Genomic DNA, 22064 nt, shown 5'->3' on the forward strand with positions numbered 1-22064 from the left:
TCTTCACTTTCTTGTCAATTTTAGTCATATATTTCCTTTTACTAGGGCTCTTGGAAATAACTAATGATGTTGAGATTTCTAGTGATGGATCGCCAATTTACCGAGTATTTTTGTGGCACAATTGTTAGAGCTCTCAAAATCATTCTAGCCTCCAAGAGTCAATTTTGTGAGAAATTTTCCAAATTTGGTAAAAAAAAACTTAATTGTATAATATATTTCAATTTTAATGAAATTCTTGTTTTAACTATTCGTAAATGAAATTATTTATATTACAAACTATATACAAATGTGCAAATTTTAAGAAGTAAGAAAGAATTTTAAAAAGAAATAAGAACATAAATAATGTTGGATTTTCTGTAAAGTGCTCTACAGAAATTTAATAAATCTGTACTACAAACCGATGAACCCTAGATCTAATTCGAGTGGATGCACCGTGCATCCCGACACAAGTTATTGCCATACAACTAGTACTCCTATTTCTCAGCAGTTGGTAGAAATAATTGGAATGAAAGAAGAGAATACTACTCATTCAATGTAGCCAAGTTTTCTCATTAATTTTTCCCAAAATCAGATATCAATGAGAAACTTTATTTCATAGTACAAGAATGAATTTGTTCAAGTCAGGATAACACTGGTAGCTCTAAAGTTGAACTTGAGAAGACATGAAAAACATAATTTTTACAACAATCAGCCAAAAATTCAAGATGAGAGAGTCTCACTAACCACTTTCTATCTCTCTCTCTGTCTGTCTACCCATCAAACCCACTAGAGTGCTATCTGAAATGATCAAGTACAAATTACCTTTGTGAGGATGTATTTTGAGCATCCTTCCCGCAGAACATGACTGAGAGGAATGAATGCCCAAAACGACTTATTCTTGCCCCTCTCTCTCCAACGTTATTCATTCTTCAACGAACTGAAGCACAGATTGATTGTTGACTGCACAGGTCATTCACCCCATTTCTGTACTGTTGCCGACTCCTCCTCCTCTTCGTGACCAGCACAAAGCCCTCCCCATCACTGATCTTATTTTTATTTACATCTGCCATCTTCTGCCTCTCACTGTTTATCTCAGGCCTCGGCATCTTTTCATCATTGCCATAAAATATCTTTATGATTGCACTGTCATTTGCAATTGCTTCAGCTGAATCAGTCGGATAGTCATGCTTCTTGTCAGTAACTGCAGCCGTAGAAGGAGGATCTGAAGAATTCTGCACAGATTTTACAATGAAACTGAGCAGTATCTGCCTTGCTAGCTCTGCTTTCTCAGCATCAGAACTGGTTCTCCTCGGTCTCTCCCCTCTTACACCAGTTGTAAGTTTCTCATCGAGCTTATCAACCTTAGCACCAGCACCAACAACAGGATTTTCAGAATCAATCATTGGATTTGAATCTTCTGTAGCTGGGTTAATTTGCCATGCTGCTCTTCTAGGAACATATTCCGGAGCATGCGGGTTCATTGTCTTTGGAGAGGCAGCACCATCATCTCTATCAATAACAGGGATTTGGTAACTAAAAACTCCAGGTCTAATCCGGAAACTCTGGCTCCCTCTATAATACATCGCTAATCTAGGACCACAAGGAACTGGAGCAGCAACTGAAGGGAAACCCACTGGTTCGATGAGAGTGCCTTGGCTAGCTATAACATCATAAACGCTAACTTTACTTGAATTATCAGTATTGTTTAAGCTTACACTGCCAGATTGTTTTATAAGAGATGCCTCAGCGAAAACAGTCTTAAGTGTGACCTTATTATGCCCCTGAGAAACAGCCTCCTTCCTGTAACTGCCGTCCTTATGGTGAGAGTGTGCCGAATTAATCTTTAACTTGGCAAGATCTGGATTCTTTCTGTTGAACTTTCTTGTAGCACCATTTCCAGAACGCCCTCTCGATGTAGCTTCCTGCCACCCTTCTTCTGACTTTCCTTCCTGGACAAGTTGATCAGAGGGTGGAAGATCATATCTGGTTTCAGCAACCTTGACATGTTCTTCGGAGGATGTACTGTCTACCTTGTCCAGTTTACTGCTACTTTCCTCCACTACAGCACTTATTTCGATACTTTCACTGATAATTGGTTCTTCATTCTTTTCCTCTCGCTGCTCTCTAGGGGATTTATCACCGAGTTGAGTAACCTAAAATCATATCATGAAAAGAAGTAAATTAGCATTAGATGCAGAAGTTAATCTCTATTATCTAACTAGGAAAGAACAATAAGAAGAATGCTAAGCATTGATGGCTTGAATCTACAATTTGGAAGTGGAATGCAATGATTCTAAGTCCCTAAAAGCAGATCCCTCTCCCCTGTCAACCACAAGATGATTAATAGCAAAAATAAGAATCCATTAATACCTTTGTGCGTCGCTTCCTCTGAGCATCCATGGCCTTTGACTCCTGATCAGGACTTATAAAATCAAGGAGATCTGACACACTGTAGAATAATGTGTAAATGATTTGGTTTATCAGTCTGTTGAAAGAAGGTTCAACCAAGTTTATGAAATTATCGGATCAATACCTCAAATGACCTTTGCTGGCAATAGAGGCATCTTGTTTTGGGGTTCCGTTGCGTGCTGCTTCTTGCTGTTCCAATGCTTTTGACTCAAAATACTCTAGCCATGCAGCAGCATCCTGCAGGGTACACATAAATTTAATACGGTTTTCATAATTTTTTTGATACATTACCACATGATAGACATATCTACATAAGCTGTGCATTATTTACACCATCATAGTTGTAAGTACACAAAAGTGGATGAAAGATCAAAGAGAGAGAACGTATATGTTAGGACAATAAACATCAACGGAAGAGAGTGTAACTTAGATTACGGAATTATTGTAATGAAGATAATGATGCAAAAGTATTTTAGCCCACTTATTCAACTGACAGTCAGCAGTGAGTAGTTAAAAAAGTTCAAACATGTCTATAAAAACTCAAATTTACTAAAAGTGTTATCATAGCAGTTTCAATCTACTGCATAAGCAAAAAATAAGAAATGTTTGTGAACCTGAGTACGAAGATCCTCTGCTCCTAGTTTAGCCTGAAGAATTTGTAAAGTAGTTTGCTCATGCTGCACACTGAGAGTATATGCTTCCATCAATGAAAGAGCTATGGCTATGGCATGATAACTAGCAGCAGTCTGCAAGACAGAGCAATTATGTTTTCAGTGTAAGGTCAATCAGTTTCCAGTAACATGGTTGTAATATCACATGCACGTAAATAAGTTGTTCATTTATGCTATACCAGACAAGGATTATTCATGTTACATGTTAATATATGTCAAATGGTGTTCAGTATTGAGATATAGAAAGGGGCAAAATAGACCTGTATGTGGTCCGTTCCTAATAGTCTTTGGTTGCACTTAAGGGCTTCATGTAGATATCTGAGAGCAACATGAACATTTCCCATTCCTTCTTCCATCATAGCTACATTTATGTAAGTAGCTGCTGTATTTGGGTGAGAAAGCCCACATGTGAAATGGAGAAGATACAATGCTCGGTTGACATACCTGTACAAACACAACCAAATCTGTCAGTTTCTAAACGGAATTTGCTGTATAAATAATGAGATTCAGTTTCTAAACTGAATTTGCTATATTTGAAAGACAGCCCACTGTTGTATACTACGTTAAAGATAGAGACAAGAAAGAGCAATCTTAGGATCATATCAACTCACTTCAGAGCCAATTCAATATGCTGAAGTCGATAATAAAATACGGATAGATCCCCATAGCTCTTCATCGTATCAGGATGGTCAAGCCCCAGCTCTCTTTCATTGATATCCAAAGCCTTCTGCTGATATATAGTTGCCTATACAAGAGAATTTCAATAACAGTGAACTTGAGGGGTTTTAAAAATCATCTAAGTAAACACACAATCAATATGTAACCACACCAAAGAACCTGCATTCATAGGGAGCAAGCATCATATGATTATAAAACAGCAAAAACTCTAATGTCTGCTTAAAGGCACCAAAGACATGTCTATTTAAAATACTATATACACAACTATTTTATTTCTCATGTTACCTGATTAAAGTCTCCAGTGTGATAAAGGACAACAGCAAGAAGACTGTAAGCACCAGCAGTTGCACGATGGTAAGGACCACAGACAGCTATCATCTTTGCCAGAGCCTTCAGTTTTACATAATGCAAATTCAATGTTGAGTCATAATAACATGCATTAAATTGTATTGAAAACCACTACGTTATATACCTTTGTTCCATAATTAACAGCATCTTCCAGCTTCCCTTTATCCAGAGCAATCTTCGACGATTCAAGGAGAGTTCGCCCATCAGCAGAAGAGCACCCCACATGCTGTAAACATGAAGCAAAAGTAACTAAGAAGACAACCTTTGGAAACTACACACACATTTCCTGCATGATTGTGCTACTACCTTGCAAATGGGCACTATGCTGATAATATCAGATTTTGCAAACGGGGTGGAGCTTTCCAAATCATAGTCCTTAGGCACCAGTTCTAACCCAACCTGTAAATGAAAAACTCAATAAAACCGTCCAAGTTATAAATAAAAATAAACAAGAAATAGTACCTTATGACAAATGCCCCTCAGAATTGATAACTTTCTCAAGTGTTGTACTTCATCTTTCAATTTCCAACCAAATCTTTTTTCCAAAATTGCCCGCAACCATTGGAATTTAAGAGTTTGATCACTGCTTTCAGCATTGTAAGATCCCAGTAAGAAATTTAAAGTTGAGGCTATAGCAGCAGACATGTTATCCATGCTCTCGACAGAAGCAATAACAGCTCGAACTACATGCTTATAAGCTCGAGTAACCATTTCATGTATACAAAGAGACTGTATATGTGGAAGCTTATCTGCAAGTTCAACCTGATTCAAGCAAAAGAAAATTAATCTCAACCTAAAAAAAAGTTTGAGAATGTCAATGGAGAGAACAGTCTTTTCACCCAAAAAGAATCAGAATTTGTTTACCCACCACACGACCCAAAGAACGCATCTGCAATCCTCTAAGATGCATGAAATCAGTCAGTGTACGGCCATCGACTGGAGAAAGTTCAAGTGATGCAAAGTCTGCAACCTGAAAAAAAATAGTAGATTAAAAAAGTAGAATGGGCATAAGCCATGGAGACATTCTAATAGTCCACTATAATTTAGGATCTTAGTGAAATAATTACCAGCTTGGGTAAAGCAACATCATCATAATACGCAAATGCCATCTTGACCAGTTCATCCATTGACTGCATAGTGCATACCGAAGTAGTGAATCAATTTAGTGTAATCGCTAAAAGTTAAGATATCAAAACATGATAGGGGTTTTGGTATTAGGTAAATGATTTCAACTGAAGGTAATCTTGTTATTTTTACTCCACCTTTGTATGAAGCCCAGTACCAGTATCTTTCAATCGCAAGAAAGCATCTTCAGAAACATATTTTAGCAACTCACAATCAGACGCACAGAATTTCTCAGTTTCTGTATTGTCTTCCTTGCTTGCACTGCTGCATCCAGCATTCTGTTCATCATTGCCATCACTGGAAGATTTCTTTTCTCTTGCCTTTAGCAGTTTAAATTGCTTCCCGAGTCCCTTAACCACAGGTTCAAGCTTATCACCATCTTTATGGCTTGCAGAATTATTATCTGTTGGTGTTTCTTGCTTTTGAAGATGCTGAACCCAACAAGAACCAAGTTCCCATCTGATACAATTTACTGCTATTGCAGGATTCTTGTCAAGCTTTGTAAGACAATCTTTAATTACTCCCTGGACCAGGCATCTCGAAGTCTCAACATCCATGCAATCAGAATGAAGAACTTGTCCTCGGACTGGTGATTCCACACTAGGCATGTTAAGCATAGTCTATGACTTTCTGTATGGAAGAAACTGCTTTGAAAATGGAGACATCCAGGAATAGATTATGGACCAAAAAAGCCTTTCTATCACGAATAGCTCTCTCTTCCTCTGTTTTGCAAGGTAGGCTTGCCAATATTGCAAAATCCGTCGCCCATGGTCTATGATCGTATTCTCCCTTTCTACCCTGACCTCCACCGTTTCCTCCCCAGTGCTCATCCTCCACAGGGAGGGGCACATAGTGAGACGCAGAATCAGCAATTGATGGAGGAGCAAGCCAGGTATTAGCACGGAAACCATATGGAAGGTTACCAAACTGTACAAAGCATCATAGTGATTCATATATCCTTCCAATAACTTCAAGTTTAGATAGTTACTTAAGCTAAAGACTAGAGATGGTCACCTTATTGTGTTCGACAAACGCTTTCATTAAGGATGCATATGCCTGCAAATAAGCATCACATTTTAGGTCTTGTTACGAAACAAGGTTTTGCAACAACGATGCACATTATACTGATCAGAATCAACTGTGACCAATTATAAAATTACTTGACAACCAGTATCTTGATTTTGGATTTTATAATTAGTATAGTGAAACTAAAAATTTAAATATATCGCAGATAATAGTCATCAAGTTTTGCTTGAACAGTTAAACAAATAGAAACACATTTCTCCATGTGCTTCTTTTAGTGCATCTTTCTATCAGATTCCATTTGATAGATTCAGAAAGATTCCAAAAACAAGGAAGGTACAATGTGATTAAGCAAAGAAGAATGTAGACATAGAAAAGAAAAATTATTGAAACAAAAACAACCACCAAGCAAGCACACTTGTATGACAATAAGGGAATCACTCACGTTGGCAAACGCTTGACTTTGTTGTTGCAGTAGATCCACCAGAGAATGGTTCTGCAAGTATTGTTTCCCCAAAGTATAGAAACCTTTTGCAGATGCCATCACTTGTATGATCTTCCCATTGCATATCTTTATCTGCAAGCACGTTGCAAAATCATCAATCTTCGTTGCCCATGAAAATATATAATGGCTACAAGATTACAGTTACTATTTGAAATAAGCAATCGTTCTACGACAACTCGTATAATTCATTTTGTGAATAAAATTAACTTCAACAATTAAATACAGTTTACTTCGTGGAAGAAGTGCCATAAATGATTTTAAGAAAACAGTTTCCTATTGTAAACAATAATGCCACCAATGTTTCATAATGTGGCAAATTTATAATCACCAAAACGCAGACATTTACAGAAATAAACGAGCTTTCGATTAAATGACCTGCATTTCGAAATAATCCCCATCTCGCCTTGTTTCTCCGTCTTTACTTTCCACTCTTTTCAAATCTGAAATGGCAAAACAAAAAAGGTTAAAAAAAAGCAGACGAAGATTACGACTAACAAACGAAAGCCTATAACAGAGCAGAAAAGAAATTAATAAGAAAAATAATCTCACGTAGTATAGGCGGAGAGAGGTGCGAGAGAGAGAAGAACTCGTAAAAATCCGACAGCTTCGGAATTGGGTGAATCGCCACCATTTCGTAATTCCCCGTAACCACCGACTGGGTACCCTCCGGCAGCCGAGATTCTCCATCTTGCGCCGCTGGTACCACCGTGCTTTGCTGCACTTTACTCTTCTTCGGACGAGATTCGGCTCCGCCACCGCCGGCACCGCCCTTAGGCTTGGCGAAGCGCGTAGTGCATGCGACGATATCGAGGAGCCTCCGCACGTGAGACAAGGCACGTGACTCATCACTGTAGTCCTCTGCATTCACAATGGCATATCTGTTAATAATGCGCACTTTTTAGGCAATTATATGCTCGTTTAATTATGACGTGGATATACACTATATGCACATGTTTTTTCCTATTTGAAATGCGATTATTAAATATTCCCACGAATACCAAGACCTTTTCATATAGATACTCAATTACATACACCATTTAATTATAGAAAGAGAGAGGGCCACGTGCAAGATATATTTAATTCACGTCATAGTTTTTTCTGCGAAAATGATATGTATATATACTTTATTAAATAAATAATTCTCCTACTAACAATAGTTGCAAAATTAATGCTGACAAGGGTACCTGAAAATTAAAAATTAAATAGACATCACAAAAACAAAATTCAACTACTCCCTCCGTTTCCTATTAAAAGTCACACTTTTCCATTTTGGTTCGTTCTCAATTAAGAGTCACACTTCATTTTTACCATAAATAGTAAGTAAGTCTCACATTCCACTAACTCAATTCACTCACATTTTATTATAAAACTAATATAAAAAAATGGGTCTCACATTCCACTAACTTTTCAACCAACTTTTCTTTACATTTCTTAAAACCCTTGTCCGATGAAAGTGTGACTCCTAATTGGGGACGGAGGGTGTAAAATATAGTACTTGCGCCAATATTTAAATGTTGGACTATTGGAGTTTCCTGCATTGTTTGAATATTAGTATAATGTTATTTCGACGTTCATCAATATTAATGTATAATTAAAGTATGTAATCAATGCATCCATTATTTTTCTAACACAGCTTGGTGATTAAACCAAAAATGAAAAAAAAATATCTAAAGCTATCAAAGTTGAGGTGTTAATAATGCGACAATAGATAGCAGGACCACAAGCTAACGAGTAGTATTAGTAGCGACGCTCTACAGTTTAAAACTGTTATAAAATAAAGTTTTGTTATTAGCATTCCCAAAGTATATTTTGCTGCTGGACTTTTTTATGTTAAAAGAAATACAGTAATTTTTTTCATTCAGAATATAAATAAGAAAATGGAAATAAAACTTCGAAAAATGGCATGGAATAGGATTACAGAATTAAAAAAAGAAAATCTTGTTCTCGGTTTTAGCACAAAAATAAAATAAAACTTAATTAAGAGCGTCACGCCAAATAATCTCTGACTATCGTGTATTCCAATATCCAAACCCGTTTTTCATGTGAAATTAATCTGTCAATAATCTTAATTTAGGTGAGTATTAATAAGTAATTAGGTCGCAATCGTATTTGCATAGCTATAGCCTATAGCCTATAGCTGAGTTTCTTTTACTGAATTTAAAACAGACTAGCAAAAAAACATTAAATAGTTATGTCGTCTTCTAATCTTGCCACCCTGTGAGGTATATTCCTTTCTACCTTAACATTTTACTTGCACAAAAATAATAAACAAACAAATAAATAGAATAAACTGTTGGAAAATCCGACTAGCTGTAGAAATTTAATTTTTATCGATGAATAAAAAAATACTCCAATACTTTTTTTTAAAAATTACTTATATACGTTTTTAGCTTGATAAATTTCTTGAGTGAAGAAAGCAACAAAATAACAACCAATAAACTAACAGCCAATTGAAAATCGCAAAAATAAAGATTTTTCCAAAAAAAAGGATGAAGAAGAGAAGAAATTGTGTGTCCCCAGAGATGTGCCTAAAAGTGTTGTACCAGTTGCACAGAAATTGATACCTACCTTCAACCATTCTCAGCAAACATGGCTTCAGTCCAACAACCTCCATCTTATCATTCAATTTACGTCCTTTAACCTGCCACATACAATTCAATGCACCGTCACTTTCTCAATGCTTTTAATCGAAATCACGAGACACTGATTTCGTTGCAGCTGAATCGAATCACCTCATGAGATAGAGAGTACTCTGTCAGGTGGCATGTTTCAACGTTAACTGCCAAAAGCTTCTTCACATCCAGAATTTTATCAGTCGATATCCCCTGCTCCGTTTCGTAAACAGAATTGAATTAGATTGATTTGGTATAATTAATTCCGAGAGTGAAAGGGGGAAAGTGAAGAGCTGTATTGTATTGTACCTTGAGCAGAACTTGAGTTTCATATGGAGTGATGACGGTTATGTCAACAACACTCGGTACAACTACAGAAGAGCGAGATGTGAGAATTGATGAGAGGGGAAAATGCAATTGATGAATGAATTGAGGCATAGAGGAGATGAATTTGGGGATTAACTTCTCACCTTTCTCTTCCTTCTTCTTCTTCTCATTCTTCGATTTGTTTCCCTTGCCCCTGCCTGACCTTGGGGCCATCCTCTCTGCAAATCCTTCTTCTCTTCGGAACAATTGACTGAATTAAACTCTGTATTATCGTTTTCAAGGGAGAAGAAGCTAAGAAACAATGGTAGCCATGCAAAAAGCGAGATGATATAGAAAAGTGGCGAAGATTTGGGAGATGATAGGGTTTTGATTTCGCCTTTGGATGAGGATTTTGCTAAGTAAATTGTGGCCTCTCCTTCTCGCTTTCTCCTGATTATCTATCCCCCACAAACAAAGGACTCCCTCTTTCTCTCTCTACAAAGTCACTTCTCTTTCTCCTCTTCTCTGTAAAAACCAAACATGTGAAAGGCCCTTTTTAAGGGACAAATCGGAGCGGGACCCGAGCAGAAACGGGTGGGGCAGAGAGGGTGACCGATGGTGTGGCGCCACGTGGCGTTGCGGATGGGCCGGTCTTAATTTCTTCCTCTGTATCTTTCTTCATTTGTTTTTTCTCTTCTCTACTATTGTGTTTTTGTCATTGCTCGAATTGTGGGTGACTTTCAAACTTCAATTTCCACCTCTCATTTGCATTCATGTTACTTGGTTTTTATGAGGTTAAGTTAAAATTTGCCGGTGAATTGACATGTATTGATTCGACTTGAGATGTGAATAACATCGGTTATTTTTGCTTGTACGGTGGATTTTCGTATTAAGTTATCACGTGCGTGTACGTGCTTAGTTTGTCGAACACGGGTTTTATATATGTGATCAAGTGGTTATTTGTTTTCACGTATAAATGTGATGGCTTTATAATTTTCTTGTTAATTATATTCAAAAGAGATTATGACGCATAAATGTATTCATTTTGAGATATTACGGAAATTTTAAAAAAAGTTAATAAATAAATGAATTTTTAGATCACAACAATTTTTGCAATTTTTGCAAATTTGGAGGCTAAGCATGTTGCTGCGAACAACTTCCTTCGATAGTCGTCTCGTCAATGCACACGCATTTATCTCATCCGAGAAACAGGGAGAGTTCACACCATTGGTTTTCGAATGGGACAATGTTGATCCTCATGAAAGATGCCGATTTGAGATTTTGTAAACGATGTCACTCATTTAAACATTAATGACTTCATCTAAATACTCTAACTTGCCATCTTCGATTTGATTAAGCACAAACCGATTTCATGGGAAAATTGCTACATTCTAGTTTTTGTATTTTTCACTTCTTTCAAAGTTCGTGTGAAAGTTTGATGGTGTGCAATTACCAAACTAATTAATGCTTTTTTTTTACCTCATCAAATAATTATCTATTACTACTATTATAAAAGTGTGTATTCCTCTTAATATTAATACTAGCACTATATTTTAAACACCATTCTTATCTATATTTCAATATGTTGAGATTATTTTGATTTAATAGGAAGTTTTATTACCTTGATGTATGTAAAATATCATTTTACATCTGAAATTAAGTATTATACTTTTAATAAGTAAATATAATTTTATAAGCATAACTTTTACACGCATTATTTAGCGCTCAATTACTTCATGACTCGAAGAACATATAATTTGAATTATGTATTAGCTTTATCTAGTGAATATGGTTAGAAAACGACTAATGTTAGTCGAAGTCAAATCTTCTACAGAAGCTACCTCAATTAACATACATTGTGTAGTCAAATGTAAATTAATATTTTGAGTTTTAGGTTTTAAAGTAGAAACCTGCTAACCATGAAATTTATTTGAATAAAGCAAAGAATTAGTTGAATTTTATGATCCCAAATAAACTAGTATGATACTAGTATTAAAAATTTGCAAATATGGATAAGACCAAATTGATTTTCGGCCTCGAAACCATAATTCATCTCAAATAAAAATAATAATTATATTGCAAATTACAGGTATGAATTGGATATTTTCCTTCTTGTTATAATTTTGACCGAGGTTTTTATTGTAGGTCTCCTACTTTAATTAGTTGGTGAATGGTTCCAAGATTTTATCGTTTTCCTGCTCGGTTGAATTCTTCTCAGTAACTACTATGCATAGTGCCAACTTAGAATCTAACCTTTTCTCACTTTTTCCTCCATTTGTAATAATTGTTTTGGGAAAGAATAAGGAATCTAAATTTGGAGGGGGGGAGGGGGGTTGGGTTAAGTCTATATATGTATAGGTTGTCCCATCTCGACGATAAATTTGTCGAATAATCTACAATTATATTAGCTATATGTTTCGCCTAAGCATAAGGCGCGATCTATCGCAAACTTTCTTAAATTGCTAACTCTACTAATTCATCAATGCAGTGTATTAAAATTGTCAACACGGTGATATTGAAATGTCAACCTAAACTTAGTTATATTTTAATATACTATATTGACATTTTATCGTACTAACATTTTTAATACACTACGTTGATTAGTTAGTAATTTAAGAAAAAATGGTATTATAACGCACCTATACTTCACTCACTATCAAATACTATCTCTGTCCTTGAAAAATAGAAACTTTTGAAATAACACGAATTTTAATGTAAAGTTAAGAAAGGAGAATAGGTAAAGTAAGATGGAGAAAAAATAAGTAAAATAAGAGATGGAAAGAACATTCCTCTCATTGCGGCGGTGTTGTTTGTGTGATGTCAATAATTCTCGTTGTATAATTTTCCCCTTTTTATGATACAACGAAAATTTGGTTTTAATTTTTTTAATTAAATAACATTTTTTTTTCTAATAATTATCTTCCGAAAAGTTTTATTCAACTTGAATTGAAATATGTCAACAGTTAATTAAAATAATGTGATTTGTGGTTGTGGAGATATCCACTATTGGACTGTACAAGTTTTTTGTGATTATAGACAAGTTTTTGTAGTTGTATCTTGGCCATGGCTACATTATCGTGGACAATCTTATATGTCAAATTAAAGACTAGACCCCATATCTACATAATCATGAATAGTTAAAAAACTATAGTAGTACTGAATCTATAAAGTAAAAGCGATCGAGGAATAGTTATTTTAATTAGCTATTTAAATTCATTTTTTTCAAGTTATTGTAATTCTGTTTGCATCACTCATTTGTTCTTGAGATTCAATCAAAAATTTATCTTCAAACAATTCTCATATCTTCATATTTCCCATCTCTTTGCTCGATTCAAGTTCTGTTTAGTGTCCAATTTATTCTAACAACTTGTAATGAATTCATCGATTTTATTTCTTTTTATATAAAAGAAATGCTAAGAACCAAAAATTGGCGAGCGGTAGAGCCAGTTCAAAATACTATAATCAATAGGAAAAAAGTAAACAAAATCAACATGCAAACAAAAACAAAAACTCTATCTTAAGTCATTATACGAGAAAAGAAAAAAAGAAATACAAAATCAAAAACAAAAAAGACAACATACCATTCATCAAATTGATTTAATAACCAAAAAAATAGCAAGAAACCAAAAATTTACGAAAATAGACAATTATTTAACCTCATCCTAACGAGGCGGATGTTGAAAAAATCAATAACAAATTAAAAATAAATTCGTGGGTGATTTTTCAGTGTAATGCACACATGTGTTTACTATTTATATTTTGACAAATTGGGATATTATGTGACAAGACGTTGTGTTCCTAATATCATGTGAACAAGATGCCTATATTTTTACTGTAGTTACTTAGGAAAATTCATTAATAATCAGCAGAGCCACTAGCTATTAATTGGCTGATAAAAATATTCACTGCCAAAATAAACAGTTAATCCTCTCACGAACTAAATTTGTTTCCTAATCAGATAGAATTTCAGAATGTGTATACTTATCTCTAAAATTTGGCTCGATCTACACCGATTTTATTTAAATCGGATATATTAATTATATTGTTCCATATCTAATTACTCATACTACATTTTTGGTAATATTCAATTAGATTAGTGAATAAACTATAGGTTAATTAATTCCTCCAAAATTTGTATTTAAGCTTTAATTTTTTATTTATTTCAAAATATATCATTTTCTTCGAATTCTTTAATTAAAGTATTTCATTTGTTTTGTTTTGCTTTGGGTCTATATTTGTATCTCAAAATCACCGTGAATATAACAATTTCACAAAAACAATTATTACTATTACTTATTTGGACCTCAAAGTTCATATGTAATGTGAATTATCTTAAATATTAGTACTACTATTTTTATTCAATTCAATATAAATTAATTGGTTCTTTTGGAACTAACTTGTTATCATTATTTAAATATTTACATAGGTTTTTCACTTCAACCCAAATGCGCCTGCAAATTCGCACCACAGTCCACAGTTGCCTCTCCACAAATTCTAAAGCAATTAAATAATCACGAAATTGTTTAAATATTATTGAAACTTAGAGCAAAAGAGAAAATGTCAAGATGTTAGATCTTAAAGTAAATTTGGTTTCCTCAAATGAAACTCGATCCAAGTTAGAAACAACAAATATATATATATGGTTGTTTCGAATCCTCCAACGTAGGAAAATATTTGAAAGTATTCTAATCATAAGATTTACCTCTAATTTCCCAATCAGTCAAGTGCTAAGGACATCAACATGGGACAATTTTACTGTTTTATCATATTATTAGACAAAATAACACTATATATAGTAGGGTAGGCAAAAATGAACTTCTTTTTATAGAGTTCTCTATTTAATTAATTAAGTAGCCAATCAATGCACCAACCTTCATGCATTTTGTAATTTTAATAAGCATATTTAAACATTACTCTAAAACATTATTCTTCAGTGAGTTGCAAAATTAACATCTATTTTACCGATTACATGAAAGTCGATGCGTAATATATAGTAGTACTAACTTGGGATTTATGACTAATATGTGATACATAAAAATATTTTTGCAAGTCAAAAAGCTCATTGACAATTGAAGATTTTATGTTGTCATCAACTTGGAATCAGATTATTTGTTAACATGCGAGTCATATTTTTTTATATTCTTTATAGACGGACTAGTATTTTATTTTGATTTTAATTTTTTTTATATAGCTAGTAATAATACATATAGATATAGTAATAAAATATAAAGTAAAACCCTTTTATGTCATTATTAGGTATCTCTTATTTTCATTCCAAAAGAGGGTATTATAGCTTTTTAAAATAAATATTTGTAAATAATTTTATAGTTTCTAAGATTATACAACATTAACTGTTTTTAATTGCTAGTAGTAAACAATGAAAGGGATCGCCACTTGCCCATAACGTGTTTTGTGCTTGTGTACTAGAGCATAGTTTTTAAAAGCCATTACTACTTGGTTCTTAATTTTGGACCATAAAATATTCTTTTTATTTATGAGAATGTGGGGAAGGTTATATATAAAATCTAAAAAATAAACTGGTTTATTTACCCATTTTTCCTATTTATAAAAACAAAATTAAATTATCAAGTCAATTTGCATAGGTTGTGGTTGAGATTAATAAATTTAATGACTTAGCCCTATAAATATAATTTAAAAATGACAGACACTGCTGCCAAAATTAATTAAGTTGTGCAATACTACAATTATTTGAACCTGATAGTAGTTAATTTGTCACGTGACGCACATGAGAAGCCTACAAAAATTACCTAATTATTTGTGAATAAATATTGCTCACTCCGTCCCCGATTAAGAGTCATACTTTGACCGAGCACGAGTTTTAAGAAATGTATAGAAAAGTTGATTAAAAAAATTTAGTGGAATGTGAGACCCATTTTTTATATTGTTTTTATAATAAAATGTGAGTGAATTGAGTTAGTGGAATGTGGGACCTACTTACTACGGCAAAAATGAAGTGTGACTCTTAATTGGGGACGCACCGAAATGGAAAAGTGTGACTCTTAATCGGGGACGGAGGGAGTACTATATTACTCTCTCTATCCCAGTTTAAGAGTCACATTTTGTCATTTAAGTCCGTAGTCACATTTAGAATCTTTCATATTTAAACATAAAATTTTACTCCATTATTCATCAAAATTACACCCAAATGTCATTATCTATATAAAAATAAACAAAAAAAATATCATTATCCAAAAAGTCTAACTATCTCACTTCCCACCAACTCACTTCATTTATTAAATACTCTACCAATTTCTCAAAACTCGCATCATAACTAATTCTAACTCCTAAACTGGGATGGGGGAGTACTGGTTTATAAAAATGTTAGCTAGAGTGAAATTCGTTAAGCAACATTGATCCATGATCAAGTAACTCATTTGTAGTCCTCTAAAGTATAGAGATGGCGTGACAATTTTAATGCCGATTAACTTCTATGTGAAGAATAATTATAAAATATGTCAGATATTTGCCAATTCATTAATAATGGAGTTGCAATTTCAGTCCCTTTAAGATACAATGGCAATTATAAAACTGTAGACGATAAAAAATTCGAATGACAAAGTTCCAAGAATAAAAATTAAGAGCACTTAATTTCACCAATTTAAAATACCATGACCGAAATAAAATATAGAAATAGTTAAAATTCAAATATATACTGCTAGTATAAACACTTTCCACCAGATATTGCCCAATTCATTAATAATGGAGTTGCAGTAATAATAGTAAGAATGCTTCATTTCACCAATTTAAACTACTATGACCGCAATAAATACAGAATTAATAAAATTCAAAAGGGGTGAATCTGTAGATTTTCAAGTATTTACTAAAGTTTTATGTTGAAGAGTATCAAATATCAATTGCGTTATACTCCGTAGTAGTACAGTTATATTTACTTAAAATCAAGTTTCAATGAGTATAAATAATTAGTTGAAATTAGTTATTACAAAATGGGTCTGTATTAACTATTAAACAATGTGAGATATACATTTAAATAGTATTTATTTAAAGCTTGTCTTACATCGGTTTAGGGACATTTAATATGCTTGTATTTAAGTTACTACAAAGTTAATTATATTAGGAATGTGCACAGATGAGACAAATCATATTTTTTAATTTCTCAAGGAAAGAAGATGCAATATTTTATAGAATTACTTATTATACTGTACATGCTATATAGTATATACCATACCTTCAAATTTGGATAAATTTAAACAGTGTGGCTGTGACTTCAATTCGATATAAATAAGCAATCTAACAATTAAATATATTGGTTGTAGATTTGCACACCTATATAACTAGTGCACTACTGCAGTTCCAACATTAAGATTTTTGGCAACTACTAGCTAGCCTAGTTTAGGTTAATATTTTGATTGATTATTATTGACCCACTTATATTATAACCATTTCAAGCATACTACTAAATTAATGAGTAAATTACCAACGGGTCGTAGCGCAGTTGGCATCGTGGAACTATAGTGACTTTGAGGTCACGGGTTCAAACCCCGCCGAACAGAATTAATAGGCAAATTGCTATGAATTTTGATCAAATTCTTGATTAGTCATGCAGCTTTTAAAACCATAGGCAAGCTTTTAAAACCAACAGTAAAAACCAAGAATTTTAATACGTTTCTCAAAATTTCCACAAAGTGAAATTTTATTTAATGTAGCATATGAAAATTCAATGAGGTCAAGATCGACCATGAATTTTATCATTCTCAACACACTTAGCAAATAAACTCAACGCCATTAATTTGAAATATGTGTGCATCAAATTAACATCACGTTATAATAGGAAATTGGAACATTTCGTCACAAGAAAATTGAAAAAAAAAATGTTAAAATCCATAGTCTTAAAGACTATTTTTTGAACTTGTGAAACTAACTAGAATCTAATCAAAATTCATAGTTTTTCTAGCAATTTTTCCTAAATTAATCAACCTCTTGGGCAAGCAAACATGACAAAGAATTCAAGGAGACAGGCTAATTATTTAAATTTTGCATTTGTCAATATCTCATGTAACAATATAGCCGAACATTGGATAGTCCATGTCGAAAATATTCTTTAGTTTTATTTATATTCAATTTTTAAACCAATCGCAGAGTCATCATTATTATTGTTTTTGTTTAATCATGATCGTTTGACTTGGAATCTAAATCACTTTGTTTGCACCGTGCGGTCAAGCAATGAAATATTTAAAATGAAAAATTCCAAAAAGTCTTGGCGTTTTCTTAATTTTAAAATAATATCTTGAAGAATAATAGGAGTAGTACTAAAAGAGATGCTTTACTTATAAGAAGTCAAAGCCATGTTGCTCAGCAATATATTTAAGTAGTCAGAGGGACTTTATTATTATATGAAATTAAAGATTCGGCGAAAATAATTAGGCAAATAAAAATATACTGCTCCTTGGTTTCAGTTTGAGGAGACGAATATCATGGTCATTGTAATTTTTTAAGTTAATATGGAAAGGGATACTATGTTAAAATATTATTACAATTTAATACTCCCTTCATTTCGTCATAGTTGAAGCGAAATTTTTCGGCACGTAGTTTTAGAAATGAATATTGAGTGTGTTATATAAATAGATAAAAGAGTAAGAGAGAGGAAAATGTAGAGAGAATAAAGTTAAAGTGAATAAAGTAGAGAGAATAAAGTAAGAAAGAGAAAAAAGTTATCATATAAGGAAATGACTCAACTACAAAGAAACTTCTCGAAATGGTAAAAATGACTTGACTATAGTGAAACGGAGGGAGTACTAATATTTTGCTTTTGCTTTGATTACAATTTTCCTTTTTGTGAAGTGGAAAGAAGCAATAAACACAATGTAGCATTGGAATCAAGATTACAGTTGACAGTTAGGAGTCTAGATATTATTCCTTTTTTTCAAAAACAATCAGATACTGCAATCTTTATTATAATTAAATTTCAGGTGGCAGTTTATAACACTACTTGATTAGAGCTATTTGGTTGTATTATGACCGGTCATAAAATATCGGAAAAACATTGAAAAAATTACAAAATTTGGTTAAATTCTGATTCGGCAAGTAATTTTGTAAAATAATTGGAAAACCGGGACGTTTGGATTTCCTTTTTTCAGTTTGCCCAATGCGAAAAAATAAGATCGTATAGTTGATGTCTATAAACCAAACGGTGTTGTTTATGTATGAATAAATGACATCGTTTAACTCATCGGCAGTAACGTCCACGGACAATTTCTCCCGGCTGTCTCAGATAGAATAACATACTTAATTTGTAGTACAAGAATGTATAGATTACTTGTTGCTTCTTTTTCCAGTTTCATACTTACACATATAGTATATCAATTTACAATCAATCATACTGACTGGGCTGCATCTACAGCAGATTTACATGGATGCCAACATATCCCTCCTTACTCAGTTGTAATGAGAGGCATTTTACTCTTCAGAAAAATACTCTCAAGGCGCCGACAACTTTCTCCGGCCTGCAAATATGAAATGTTGTTGAGAGGTAGGAAATGTTCGTGTTTGCAGTCTGCAGAAACTAATAGCTTGTGAGAGATTGTTTACCAGTCCTCCTGCGGCATGTGGCCTGCACCTTCGATCATCTGAAGCTTTACTCTATCTGTATTCCCTTTCTGGAATTCTTCAGCAACTGACTGCGGTAGATACTTGTCTGACAATCCCCAGGCAACCAGTATCGGCTTATCCCAGCTGAAGACACCATATGAAGTATATTTGAGAGAGTTGATCTTCGAAGAATTTACTTTTATGATCTAATATACTGAAGGTTAGTGCAATCAATCAGGAAGTATGAGACGACACACTGTTTAGTCAATTGTGTAGTAACGTACCTTCCAGATGCGAATCCAGCTGATACTCGGCTGTTAATATCTTTGATGTTAGCTCTTTTGGTAGCCTCAAGCAGAGCTGTAACATCAAAAGGAAATGAATCAGTGAAAACACAAGAAGCATATCTTTAGCCTATAATCTGTTTGTCTGTGTCGAACGGCTTGATAAGACAAAAGAAGCTACTATCGGTTTGGAATGATATTACAGACCAAATCCAGGGCCACTGCTAGAGAGGTATGGCAACCGATATACATCTGCCTTTTCCAGCTTCAAGGCATAGCTGCCATGAACATGTTCTTTATTAGTGAAAACACAGTAACATAATGTATATCTAACATCCAGATAAATCAAATCATAAGCAGGCATCTTTGTTGAAAGTAAAGGTTTGAGATCACATAAAATGGAAGAAAACTTTCTTGATACGTACGCGCTACCTGCTTCAATAAAACGCTCAGCCATAATTGCATTCTGGCAAGTAAATTCGCCAAGAAGCGGAATCCTGGAAATCAGCAAAGATGCAGATGGCATCTACTATCAGAAAACCAATAAATAAAACACACCAACATTAGGTAGTAAAGAAGAGGTTTGAGATGGTCGTCTTCATAGGCAAAAGATGCACGTAATCACAACACCTGAGCTGTTGAAATAACCCAGGAAGCGGTGATGAGGTCGTCAATGGTGTGTTCAGGATTGCAAGCTTTGACAATCTACTTTGATTTTTCAAAGCCCACGTCAATCCATACGATCCCACTACAAATCCCTGCAAGACGCAGGAACTCACGTAAAATTTAAGGTATGTTGGTAAAATTTGAAGACACGCTAAGAGTTTTATTGAGGAAACAAGACAAGATTCAACTGAGACACGAAACTTTATTAGGATATAGACAATGATTGTCAAGTCCAAACCTGAACTACTAGGTAAAAGGGTTCGGTAACCCCAAGAGTATCCAGTAATTTGTCAAACACGTCATGGAATTCTTTCTCTGCCAATTAAATTATCAGATTCTTGTTAACAATTCCATACAATCAAAAAATGAAATAAAGGATCGGTAAGTTGCAAAACCTGTGTAGTCAAATCCATATCCAGGCTGTGGCTTGTCGCTAAAACCAAATCCTATCCAGTCAGGTGCAAGGCAGTGGAACCCGGCATCCGACATCTACAGCATAATAGCCATAAAAATCAACAGAGACAAACAGGATTTGTTTAGCATTCAATGGTCACAAAAAGTCATAACCCCACCACTCATTTAGTGGCTGTAGTTGAACAAGCAAACATTGGCAACACTATGTTGCAAAATGTATGAACTTGGCCAGTAGATCACCAGCAGTACCTGAGACATAACAACTCGATAGCTGTATGACTGTGTTGGAGCACCGTGTAGAAACACGATGGTTCCACGCCCTCTTTCACGTGATCCTGCAAAGGAAAGGAACCAAATTATCAAATTTCAACTGAGAAAACATGTTGATGCGGTTTGTTACCTGTTTCTCTTACAAACCATCGAAAACCTCCAGATTTGATGATAGAGCCATAGTCCCTTCCCTTGTCTTCTATTCTCTTTCATAACAAATTAAATGACACGACATGCAAATGTTAGTTCACATCTCCAAATCATCACACAAAACTCTTAAGAGGATGGCGCCACCATTTGAAACATAACATCATCATTTTAAAAAACATAGACAGATTAACGGCTATCTGAAACATGATTTCACTTCATAACTTTAACTAATCCCTTCGTCCCATGCTGATAGGTCCACGGGTATTTTCATCTATGTCTAAAGAATCTATCCTACTACGATAGAACTACTTTTCCCTAAAAAAATCAAAAGAATAAATTTTTCAACAGATTAAGAAAACTCACAGTATTGGACTTAATTCCTCCTATTTTTTTTATACTAGTCAGTGCTTTTATATGGAAAAGTAGAGATGGATCCAAAATATAGCAAGTAATCTGCAATTGTAAGATGAACTAAAAGTCTGAAACAGATACAGTCCTCCCTTAGTTGCAAATAAAAAATCACCAGTAATTCATAATACTACTACATCAAACTGATTAAATTTCAACAATCTTCCTCCAATTAAGGCATGGAACAGCAATTGAATGAAGAGTTTCTTTCAACTATCTTCCTTCAAACTGGGAATTAATAATAGAAGAAATGGTAGTAATAATTACATAGAGCATTTGGCCGACATTCCCGTCCTCCGCAGGGGATTCCGGTAGCTGAATGGCGCTGCGGCTGGAAGGATTGTCGGTGACGAACCCAAACGGATTGAAAGCGGGTTCTTCGTCGTCGTTTTTAGAAGCCTCCACGATTATACATGGAATTTCTTTAAAAATCACATTACCTAGAGGATGAAGGTTTTTCTATTCTGACTAATTAACCCACAGTCCGAGTAAGATTAACCCAAAACTAATGGACTAGCTTGTTTGACATCCATACGCCAAACCAAACACATGGAAATGATTCTAAACAAGTTTAGGGTAATTAAGCAGTACTTTTCTAAACTTTCATCAAATTATGGGATTTGAGAAATTGAAAACAAATTCAAAATTT

General features: G+C 34.1%; 2 protein-coding genes across 2 annotated transcripts; both read right to left on the reverse strand.

The window, feature by feature from the left end:
* Positions 1-522: 522 nt before the first annotated feature.
* LOC125205333 (protein REDUCED CHLOROPLAST COVERAGE 3-like) lies at positions 523-10175 on the reverse strand. Its single transcript, XM_048104200.1, is given in 22 exon segments — positions 523-2132; positions 2350-2428; positions 2513-2625; positions 3003-3134; positions 3320-3503; positions 3671-3804; positions 4023-4127; positions 4210-4311; positions 4392-4484; positions 4548-4847; positions 4954-5055; positions 5153-5215; positions 5348-5825; positions 5827-6137; positions 6225-6266; positions 6679-6810; positions 7114-7178; positions 7288-7596; positions 9307-9379; positions 9471-9563; positions 9660-9721; positions 9821-10175. Coding segments are annotated over 22 exon segments (4266 nt in total). The 5' UTR covers positions 9891-10175; the 3' UTR covers positions 523-908.
* An 8696-nt stretch (positions 10176-18871) lies between these two features.
* LOC125206464 (cis-3-alkyl-4-alkyloxetan-2-one decarboxylase) lies at positions 18872-21948 on the reverse strand. Its single transcript, XM_048105715.1, has 12 exons — positions 21915-21948; positions 21683-21837; positions 20988-21063; positions 20837-20922; positions 20569-20662; positions 20412-20488; positions 20138-20265; positions 19933-20004; positions 19715-19785; positions 19508-19583; positions 19224-19367; positions 18872-19138 (listed from the first exon to the last, which is right to left on the reverse strand). Exons 1-12 carry the CDS (start codon positions 21946-21948, stop codon positions 19099-19101), a joined length of 1053 nt encoding a protein of 350 aa, XP_047961672.1. The 3' UTR covers positions 18872-19098.
* Positions 21949-22064: the final 116 nt, after the last annotated feature.

The sequence above is a fragment of the Salvia hispanica genome, chromosome 2, assembly GCF_023119035.1.
Source record: "Salvia hispanica cultivar TCC Black 2014 chromosome 2, UniMelb_Shisp_WGS_1.0, whole genome shotgun sequence".
Lineage (NCBI taxonomy): Eukaryota > Viridiplantae > Streptophyta > Magnoliopsida > Lamiales > Lamiaceae > Salvia > Salvia hispanica.

Coding starts and splice junctions, on each gene's coding strand:
- LOC125206464 (XM_048105715.1), bottom strand. CDS start 21,948: ATGGATGTCAAACAAGCTAGTCCATTAGTTTTGG. Junction 20,266..20,411: donor CCTTTTACCTAGTAGTTCAG/GTTTGGACTTGA, acceptor TGCGTCTTGCAG/GGATTTGTAGTGGGATCGTA. Junction 19,786..19,932: donor TTTATTGAAGCAGGTAGCGC/GTACGTATCAAG, acceptor TGTTCATGGCAG/CTATGCCTTGAAGCTGGAAA.